This window comes from Hibiscus syriacus, unplaced genomic scaffold (genome assembly GCF_006381635.1).
Source record: "Hibiscus syriacus cultivar Baekdansim isolate YM2019G1 unplaced genomic scaffold, ASM638163v2 tig00005582_pilon, whole genome shotgun sequence".
NCBI lineage: Eukaryota > Viridiplantae > Streptophyta > Magnoliopsida > Malvales > Malvaceae > Hibiscus > Hibiscus syriacus.
The window spans coordinates 422,729-434,243 of NW_024062062.1; the positions used below are offsets into that span (position 1 = coordinate 422,729).

The window sequence follows — 11,515 nt, forward strand, 5'->3', positions numbered from 1 at the left end:
TGGAGACTTACTTCAGATTGGGTAAACTACGGGCAGACAAATTTGCCCAACTGTAGGCAATGATCAACGAAGGCAAATTGGGCTCCAGATCTGGAGAAAGTAATGAACAAAAATCAAACACATACAACATCAATGTATTTTCATCATTTCACCAAACTCGATTCTGATTACATTGTCCAAACACTTGTTCGACCACAAGAGGGTGGGAATTCTACCACATGCACTGGTAATTTGAATAGAAGATAGTGTGACTGTGTTCGATTTCAAGTCTTTAGATACCCATGCATTCACGAGGTTGCTGCATATATGCATATCAATATAGACCCATACTCATATCTTGATGGTTGTTATAACTTGCATATTATGAGCAACATATATATTTTTGAATTCAAGTATCTCCTAAACGCTACATATTGGCCACCAACTATTTCTAATGAATGGTTGCCCAATCCATAATTACGAAAGAAGTTAAAGGGTTATCCTAAATCTAGTCGAATTCATACTGATATGGATGATTTGCAATGAGAGCAAGGTCTGCAAAAGCTTTGTGACCACTGTAGAGGTGAAGGCCACAACAGGAAGAAATGTCCACATCTTCCAAAATATCGACCGGGTCGATAAACCTTCGTATTTGTATTGCTTCAAATGTTGTGTTTTGTACCTATTTTGGATAATTTATCAGTATCAATAACCATATATTTAACTAAACTCAAATTTATACACATATTTAACTAAACTCAAATTAATACATATATTTAAAACATTTTTGAACAAAATAAACAACTTTTCCTCTATTTTTTCCTCTTGATAAGTCGTTTGCTACGTCGATTTTCTAAGTCTTCATTCATTCATTTATTCATTCTCCTTCTTCTTCTTCTCTTCCGTTTTCATCTTATTATATTGATCAAGAATTAACTTTATTGACTATTTCACCCGCTTCTCATATGAAGACGAACCTGAATTCGAATCATTAATATCAGAGTAATCAGAAAGAAAATGATCTCCCGAAAATTTCCTGAAATATTCTTCCCATAACTGCATGATTCAATTTACATATAACTCTATTAACTAATCAAACTCATTTATAGATAAAATATTCTTAAAATGACCATTGAAAGTTGTCACGCCCACAAGACAAGTTCCAACTACTATAATCCAACAAATCTCGTCGCCACGCATTTTGGGATGATCCACTTTCTCCGTTGCTCGAAGGGGTTTTGATTTTGAACTTTTTCCGCTCCTCCCTTCTCCATCTCGTTATCATCTACCTGTCTTTTAGGGAGAAAAACAAAGAAAAGGTCTCTCTTTCTTTACAACAATGGAGTCTTTGGCTATCCTACAGTGCCATCCCCAGCCTCTCCGCTTATCTTTCAATCACCACCGTCCGTATTTCCCGAAACCCATCTCCTCCCTTTCCTTCAGGACTTCGTCTTCATCGTCACCATTCAAATTACCCTCCATCAAGGCTTTATCTTCTTCCTATGATCCCCCGAAGCCTTCGGTTCTCCAAGCGGTGACGCCTCTCCTGAAGGCTACTTGCATTTCTTTCACCGCCGCCGCCGCTCTCTTCTTCGCGCGCTTCCACGTCAAACCCGCGCTCGCCTCGCTGTCGTCGATTCCCACCGTGGGGACCTCCTCGACAGACTCGGGTGTCTCCTTACAAGATCAAGAAAAAACCCTCCAACAAAAGTTAGGGAAGAACCCGAATGATGTTGAATCTCTACGGTCTCTCATGGAAGTCCGTCTAAAATTGAAGAAACTCCAACAAGCAACCGAAGTCATCAACCGTTTGATCCAGCTTCAACCCGAAGACCCCGAATGGCCGATGTTAAAGGCCCAAATTCACAGCTACGCCGGCGATTTCGAGTTGGCCAAGAAGGAGTTCGAAGAAATATTAGCTAAAGACCCAGATCGTGTGGAAGCATTTCACGGCCTCGTAATGGCCTATTCGGATTCGGGTCAAAAATTGAAAGAACTCGAAAAGAGAATTGAAGGCGCGATGGAAAAGTGCAATAAAGAGAATAAAAAGAAGGATTATAGGGATTTTAAGTTATTAATTGCGCAAATCCGGGTCATTGAAGGGAGACATTCGGAAGCTCTGAAGGTTTATGAAGCTTTGGTTAAGGAAGATCCAAAGGATTTCAGGCCATATTTGTGCATGGGGATTATCTACACTTTATTGAAGAAGAAAAATGAAGCTGAAAAACAGTTTGAAAAGTTCAGGAAACTTGTTCCTAAAAATCATCCATACAGGGAGTACTTTGTTGATAACATGCTGGCGACTAAGCTTTACGCCGAAAAGGCCGAAAGGGAAGGCGCAGGTAAGCGTTGAGAGACCTGGGTTTTGTTTTGTTCATTCAAAAAGGTCCCTTTTTCTTGTTTAGAATTATTTCCTCTTATTTTTTCCCTTTTAATTCTCTTTAAGTTTTGTTTGCAACAGTTGAGCTTTTGGCCTTCTGTTTTATTCAATGTTGCATTACATAATTCTTTGGGTTTAGTATAAAGTTAAACATTGCTTGGTTGAGCTAAGCTTTATCTAATATGGAAGTTAACTTCAAGCTCCTTTTATCCTTTCTAGTTGGTTTACAATCATGTATATAAATGTTTCTTCATCACTGGTAATTGGCCTTTGAAAAATGACGGTTCATAATAATGAATGATGATTACAAATCAGAAAACCTGCTTTTATTACGATCTTCACTACCGATCCTTGAATTCCCGGCTTTGTTGAAGTAATTACTTTCAAGTAAGCTTTCCCTGAATGTATGGAATTACCTTGCTCTCACTACATTTTAAACTAATTATGATGATAGTGATGCTTTTTGTTACATAAACTTCTTTGTTGATTATGTATGGCCATAATAAAGGGTTGATCAGTCATTGAGTGGCTTCCAGTCCACTGCTTGGGTGTTGTACTTATGGTCATAAATGAAGTGATAAAGCTGCAGTTCATGAACAATCCTACTTATATTAATGTCATGATAACCTTATGAGAGTAATTCATAGAAGTTGCAGTGGCTAATGGAAGAATATATTGATGTCTTTACATTGGGCTTTAATGTAAAGTTGGCAGTTTAGGATGTGTGTATGTATTGGGCTCAATATTTTGTTGGGTATGATTAGAATGGTTAACATGATAGATATTGCTTTATGATAGCCATTTAAACTGATGTTTCAACATAGTTGATATATCCTGAGGTTGTTGTGATTAGTGAGAATTTAATAGAAGTGATTTTGTTTATATAAGAGGACTGTGTGAATGCACAAAATTTGGGATTCTGCCTGAAGAAAAAGAAAAATGGAGTGAAGATAATGATTGTTAATTGGTTGTGTTCCTCTTACGCATTGTAGGAATTTTGAATTAATTTTGTTTATTCTTGTGGTAAATGGCTCTTCATCTATTTTCCAGACTGCAATCCCTTTACCATTGTGGCATTTTAGTGAACCTGTAGGTTAAAACCTGTCGATAACCTTGGATTAGGTTCTATTCTCTGGTGAATGATGGGCTGCATGAGCCTATGCCAATTCTTGCTTCATGCATAATCTGAGATTCTCTGTGACACTTAATTGGCAACTCGTTTTGTTTACACTTCTGTTTTCCTTGCATGCTAAAGGTTGCACTAAACTAACCAATTGCCTGCATTTCCAATATTTCCTGCTTGTTGTTTTCCAGTTAGAAGATGTCATATACAATGAGTGAAGGTTGACAAATCTTAATCATAGTTTCATTGGCACTGCCATGTTTTATGATTGGCAAGTGCATGCGAAAGTCGGATGAATTTCTTGTGAATCATTAGTTGAGTCGTGCACTCGTGCTCATGGTTGTTGGATCACAGTAATATAGATTCTTATTGTTTTATCAGATTTCATTAATTTTTAACAAGCATAAGTTGAAATGACATTTAGACTTTGTTTCGTCCCTTACCTTTCATATTGAACAAATGTGAGAAGAAATGAAATTCTTACTTTATTGCTCTAAACGTAAATTACAATTTATAAAGAAGAACTACTCTAAGTTAGGAAATAATTCCTAAGATCAGGGAATTAGATTAGTTGACTATTTACATAAGGCAAACTCCTAGAATTAAGAAAAAAGATATTGTTCCTTGATTCTAGGAATTCCAACACTCCCCCTCAAGCTGGTGTATAGATGTTCATCAAACCCAGCTTGCTAGTGAGATCATCAAACATGTTCTTGTTTAGGCTCTTGGTAAACAAGTCTGTAATTTGTTGTTTAGTTGGTAGGTAGGTTATGCATACTTCCCCTGATTCGATCTTTTCTTTGATAAAATGGCGATCTATTTCTACATGTTTGGTACGATCATGGTGAATCGGATTGTATGCTATGCTCATTGCTGCCTGATTGTCACAGTACAGTTTCATAGGTCTGGTGTGAGGCATTTTTAATTTCCTCATTAGTCGTTGTATCCAAATTCCCTCGCATATACCATGTGACACAGCTCGATATTCAGCTTCAGCACTACTACGGGTTACAACAGATTGTTTTTTACTTTTCCACGTCACAAGGTTACTCCACACGTAACTGCAGTAACCGCTTGTAGATCTTCTATCATTCACCGAACCTGCCCAATCAGCATCTTTGTAGATGTCTACATATCGGTTATTTGTTTTCTTGAAGTATAGGCCCTTACTCGGGGTTCCCTTCAAGTATCTCAACACCCTATGGACAGCCTCTAGATGTTTCTCCCTTGGGTTATGCATATATTGGCTGATAACACTCACACTGAAAGCAATGTTAGGACGAGTGTGGGATAGATAGATAAGTTTTCCCACAAGTCGTTGATATCTCCCCCTGTCTACTTCCTCTCCATCTTCATTATTTCCAAGTTTCAAATTGAATTCCATCGGGGTCTCTGCAGGTCTGCAACCTAACATGCCAGTATCCTTCAGTAAATCTAGAACATATTTTCGTTGAGAGATGGAGATACCTGTTCGAGACCTTCCTACTTCCATTCCAAGGAAGTATTTTAGATTTCCCAAGTCCTTAAGCTCAAATTCAGTGTTAAGGAACTCTTTTAGGCATCTGATTTCATTCGAATTATCTCCTGTTAGAATGATATCGTCAACATAGACTATAAGGATGGAGCATTTACCTTTCTTTGAATGTTTGTAGAACATGGTATGGTCAGCTTGTCCTTGGGTATATGCCCTGCTGGTCATAGCCTTGACAAATCGACTAAACCAAGCTCTTGGGGACTTTTTCAACCCATATAGTGATTTCTTTAACCTACATACCCGACCTTTTTCTTCTTCGAATCCTGGTGGAAAGTCCATATACACTTCCTCGGTCAATTCACCATTTAGGAAGGCGTTTTTAACGTCCAACTGAGTCAAAGGCCAATCAAGATTTGCAGCAAGTGATAGAAGAACCCGAATAGTATTAAGTTTGACAACAGGTGCAAAGGTCTCATCATAATCGAGCCCATATGTCTGAGTGAATCCCTTTGCCACAAGTCGAGTCTTGTGCCTGTCAATAGTTACATCAGTTTTGAATTTGGTGGTGAAAATCCATTTGCAGCCTACTGTTTTTTTTCCTTCAGGTAGATCCGAGATTTCCCATGTTCCATTGTTTTTTAGAGCATTCATTTCTTCCATTACATCATGTTTCCATTCGGGTGATTCAAGAGCTTCCTTCACATCCCTTGGAGTTTTTACATGGTCAATATTTGTCACAAAGTTTTTGTATGACTTGGATAGATTTCCATAAGACACAAACCGAGAGATAAGGTGTTGGGTGCAGGTCCTTACACCTTTTCGAATAGCAATTGGGAGATCAATAGATGGAGAATCAGGGGTTACCTCTGTTGTAGAACAGTCCACGGTTGTAGATGAATTTGGCACTGCTATGTCAATTTCAGGAGAGTAATGACACCTTGAATAAACCCGGAGTTCAGGAGCACAGAGTTGCTGAGTTTCAGGAGCAAGCTTTGTAGCAAGCTGTTGTTGTTTCTGCAAACTAGGATCATCATTGTGCTGCTGGGAAGAGGGTTGCTGTGAGGGGACTATGAGGATGTCATTAGGTGGCTGTTGTGAGGGGACTATGAGGATGTCATTTGTATGAAAATTTTGTAGTAGATTAGGATCGGGTGGTGGAATAATAAGGAGGGTATTTGAGGTTCTCATCTTCATTGAGAATCTCTCCCTGAAGATGAGTTGTTGAAAAATATGGTTCCGTTTCAAAGAAGGTTACATCTCAGGAAACAAATGTACGATGCAAAGTAGGTGAGTAACATTTGTACCCTTTTTGCTTAGGGGAGTAGCCAACAAAAACACAAGTATGAGCACGAGAGTTAAGTTTACATAGGTTAAGTTGATGGTTATGGACAAAGGCTTTACACCTGAATAATTTAACCGGTAAGGTAGGAACATGGAAAAGAGGGAAATCTTTTTGAAGGGTATTTAGGGGTGTTTGAAATTTAAGGACATTGGATGGAATTCGGTTAATTAGGTAGCATGCGGTAAGAACAACCTCTCCCCATAGGTATTTTGGGGTATTTGTGGTAAACATTAGGGCTCGAGCAACATTTAATAGGTGTCGATTTTTCCTTTTCGAAATTCCATTTTGTTGTGTGTCTGGACATGAGCTTTGGTGTATGATGCCTTGTTCTGCAAGGTAAGGACTTAAAATCGAGTTGAAGTACTCTCTTCTATTATCGGTGCGGAGCGTTTGTATGGTGGAATTGAATTGGGTTCTAATCATTGAATGAAAATTTTGGAATACTATGGGTGTTTCGGACTTTTCTTTGAGGAGATAAATCCAACAAACTCTAGTATGGTCATCAATAAAAGTTATAAACCATCTAGCCCCCGTAATATTTTTCACTCGGCTAGCCCCCCATAGATCACTGTGTATTAAGGAGAAAGTTTTGGATTGGATGTAAGGTTTTAATGTATAAGGAACACGAGTATGTTTTGAGAGTTGGTAGATTTCACACTTTAGGGAATTTGGATTTTTATTTCGAAATAACAGTGGAAATACATACTTCATGTACAAGAAGTTTGGGTGTCCTAGCCTTTGGTGCCACAACATAATTGTGTCCTCATGTGAAGCAGATAACGTCAAACTTCCTTTCTTATTGTCTTTATTCCATATGTAGAGTCCATCATCAACCTTAGCAGTGCCAATCATCTTCCCCGATTTCTGTTCCTGTACAACACGACCACGAGCAGAAAATTCAACAAGAGCATCATTATCCTCAATTAGTTTACTAACTGACAGTAAATTGTAGGATAAACTTGGGATATGTAAGACTTTGTCAAGAGAGAGTTTTTCAGTGAGTTGAACTGCCCCAGTCCCAACAACAGGCGAGTATGAACCGTCAGCTATTCGGATACGAGATTGATTGTGACAGGGGATGTAGCTGTGGAACAGGGATGAGTTACCTGTCATGTGGTCGGAGGCACTTGAATCCAGGATCCAAGCGGATTGATTAGTTGAATCCGAAGTAATATTAAAAGTAGTACCTTGAATAGCCAAGGATCCATGAGCAGTAGGTGTTTCAAGTATCTTGTGTAGGGCTTCGAGTTGAGATTTGGTTAGGCAGACATCGAAGGTATTTTCTGTAGAGGATGAAGTGTTGGATGATACAAGGGCTGATGTTTTAGATTCGAAAAGATTTTCTGGTTGTTCTGCCATAGGAAGAAAACAACGCAAGAACAATTTCTAGAGGAAGAGCAGAATAGGATCGAATGAGTCCTACAACTCTGATGCCATGAACAAATGTGAGAAGAAATGAAATTCTTACTTTATTGCTCTAAACGTAAATTACAATTTATAAAGAAGAACTACTCTAAGTTAGGAAATAATTCCTAAGATCAGGAAATTAGATTAGTTGACTATTTACATAAGGCAAACTCCTAGAATTAAGAAAAAAGATATTGCTCATTGATTCTAGGAATTCCAACACATATTCTCTTGCTTTTGCACCTAGGGCCAACTATCTTACTCTATCAATTAAAGGGTCATTTCCATCTAGAATATATAGTTATGTGCATGTTCACAGATTTGCTTGATTTCTGTGTATTGCTAGATTGTTGAATTGCTCGACTGGTTTGAGTCCAACTTAGCTGTCACATATTCCCATCGAGCCTGTGCTCGACTAACCATTAGAACCAGCACAGGCAACTTCGTAGATGTTAATGTTATTTCCATTTCAATGCTGTGCATCCTAATGGACACAGCATTCATACTTCAATTAACCGGCCATGTTCGAGTAAGAATTCATGTTTGCTTGTTCGGAGCTAATATTCTTTTGTCTGTGTATGCTTTATTTGTTTGGTGTTAGGTGAGACTTTTAGTTAGGTGGCGAGATGCGAGCGTTCAGAACTGAATATGGTACTATTATCTGCATTTGCAGTTGAATACAACAGCACTGGCATTACCCTCTAGTTTTAGTGCTGCTTTTGATTTTCAGACAAATGTCTGTGACATGGCAGACTTATCTGAACTCTGAACCATACAAAGACAAATAATGTCTGTACGGACTGGAAGAGGTACAAATATTCCCCTGTTTGCTTCAACATCTTGTACTGCTATTTTTTCCCCGTCCTCTTTAGTTTAGACTTCATTCTGAAACAAAAGCATTATTGCATCCGAGTACTGAGTTTTGTTGGTAAATTATCAATGTCTCACCACAATGAGTTGATTAAATTGTTTTAGGTGACTCGCTAAGGTAATTATTGCACTTAATATTTACCTAAATGGTTACTTTTAACCTTTGTTCTTTTCTTTTGAGCTTTTTAACCTCCAATATTTATTTTTTTTGTCCAAAATGATTCATGTGGATGAAAATTATTAGTTGACTAATAATCAACGCACGTTTTTGGAATGACATACAACACATCATCAGTCTGGATGATGTGAAACATGCCATTGCATAACCTTGAGTGGTGTAGCTCATGTCATGTTATTATCTTAGACGATGTGTTATATGTTGCATTATCTTAGATGATATGTCACATACTCCATCTTAGATTACATGTTACATATCATATTATCACATTCGGTGACATTGCATGTGACACGCTAAGTATACGTGTAAATGTCATACCGATAATATATGTTAATCGTTAGTTAGATAATGATTTTCATCCAGTAAGAATTATTTTAATAGAGAATTAAAATGATAGGAGTAGAATACTTTTGAATAAGAGTCAAAATGATTATTTTAAAGATAATTTTGACTTTATGCCTTATGTTCAAAGACATTCAAATATTCAGAGCCGAAGATAAATCAGATCTGTTGGAAAAGGGTAATCAAGTCACGACCTTTCCCATAAATGTGTTTGTTTGGGAGCTCTTTAAAACGTTTTTATTTAATGACGGAGACAACAATAATCTTTTGCTTATTATGGTGCTCTTTTCACACTGAAACAAAGGTATTCAGAGCCAATCATGCCCTTTCTACGTGAATCGATGGTGAAATCAAAACATATCATACTTGATTTGACATTTTTCCTTATTATTACATAAGGGCATTTTTCATGGGTTTATTTTTTACAATAATGTAGTCGAAAAAAATTATTCGAATAGAGAACTTTCGGAATTATATTTTTAAATAGGTTGATTGTTACAGTACACCCCAAAGACGCATTGTAGTCTATGCGACTCTACTATAAATTTAGGTCATATTTCATTTTTTATTTAAGTTTTAATCATTAGATAAAAAAATTAAGAAAACTAAAATGGGGGGAGGGGAGGCGCATTGTGATCCGGAGGAGGGGGGAGTCGTATGGTGTTTCATGTGACTTTGGGGAGATGCGAGAAGCCCAGTGTGACTTTGATGTGTTTTGTAGTATTCATCCCATTCGAACAAATAATCTCTCGGGTGCCTTATTCGAACAATTTTTTCATGAGATAATGTGACGGAAAAGAAAATTGATTGAATGAGTGTTTCAGAAATTATTTTTTTATGGTAAAACTAATAGTAGATGTCAGGTTATTTGGTGTGAAGACTTTGGAAAGATATATCATCTTTATTAGGTTATTCGTAGTGTGATAGTTAATCTTATTAGTGTATCAATTTAAAAGATATATTGTTTTTCCGACGTCTTCTCAAAGACGTTAAATGATCGTACATTTTCTTTCATGCACTATACATAGACTCTAATTAAGAAAACAATTTTTCATTCACCCTATATAAATAATTATTCTTCTTTTTTTCACCACATTATCTAAGGGAAATTTCCATTACGTAACACATAATTCTTCTTTTTATATAGATAATAATGATATAAAAATAGGAAATTATTTTATAATATGAGGTGTGAAATTCGTTAATATTACACGACGATTTTATGATCTTATGTTGCTTGCATGCATGGTGATTTATGCTCCTCTACATTACCTATTAGGTTTCATGTTTCCGGACTTGCTTGCATGATGGGTAAATCGTCATGCATGCATGACGAGATCATAAAATCGTTGTATAATCCTACTGAATTCGTTGATTATTATAGCAATCATCCTAGATCGAATAAAAAAATTGACCAGAATATTTAATCAATGTCGCCTATAAAAATGATAGTACACAATATATGAAATTTATAAATATATAATATTTTAAATATAAATACTAAAAGGATAGAGTTGTAGTGATCTGACAAAATAATATCAATAAATGTTGAAAAAGACAATTACAAAATTGCTCATTATCTTTCAGCAATCACACTATTTGAATGTTAACAAATTTGAAGTTTCTTCTTCTTTCTTCCCAGTGACCTGTCTTCAACGCTTTCTAACGGGCCGCTCTTTGTTGCTCCTCGCCCTTGTCACGCTTCTCTCTCTCTCCCTCTTAGTTTCTTTTTTGATTTTTCCTTCACGATTTGCTTGGATAATTTCTCTCTCTTCACAGCTACATTTCTTCTGCGTTATATGTAAAAGCGTTTGCTTTTGTCTGTCGAAACAGTGAAAATGGAGAAGTTTTGGCAGCGGAGCTTCTCTTCAACTGCCTCCGCTTCCATTGGAGGTTCGGTTTTCTTTTCTTCTTCTTTTCGTTTCCTTTTGGCTTGATTTTGGTTAATCCTACCTAAAAGGCAATCCTTTAGATTCCGTGTTTGCTTTTGCATTTTCAAAAAGAGAAAGAAGGGAAAAGAATGACACATTATTCTCTTGCATTTGGCAAGCAGGGAAAGAAAAAGAGAAAAAAGTTGATGATTTAAAGCCCTTTCTTTCCATTTAATTTTTGTTTTCCTACATTTTCTTAGTTACCAAACACAACCCATTTCTTACTTTTAATTTTCGGTTATCTCCCGCTTCTATCCTTGGCTAATGCTTTCATTAAAGGCAACTCCTCTTTTGCTTTTTCTATGTGAAAATCAACATGGTTTTGCCTCTTTTGATTTTGTTTTTCTATGTTGCTTAGCTTGTCATAATGCTTTTATTGGGATTCATTTCCAGGTAAAAAACAGAGGAAATATCCAAAACCTTCTTCCTACAGTGGTGATACTATAGACGAAGATCAGGTGAGTCCATTACTGTATTATTTTATAAGTT

The 11,515-nt window shown here is 36.8% G+C and overlaps 1 protein-coding gene across 1 annotated transcript; it reads left to right on the forward strand.

Annotated features, from left to right (window-relative positions):
• Window positions 1-1,205: 1,205 nt before the first annotated feature.
• LOC120199840 (protein SLOW GREEN 1, chloroplastic-like) lies at window positions 1,206-2,614 on the forward strand. Its single transcript, XM_039200836.1, has one exon. It carries the CDS (start codon window positions 1,319-1,321, stop codon window positions 2,330-2,332), a length of 1,014 nt encoding a protein of 337 aa, XP_039056767.1. The 5' UTR covers window positions 1,206-1,318; the 3' UTR covers window positions 2,333-2,614.
• The last annotated feature ends 8,901 nt before the right edge of the window (window positions 2,615-11,515 follow it).

What these genes read in the sequence shown, in the direction of transcription:
- LOC120199840 (XM_039200836.1), top strand. Translation starts at nt 1,319, where the DNA reads ATGGAGTCTTTGGCTATCCTACAGTGCCATCCCCAGCCTCTCCGCTTA.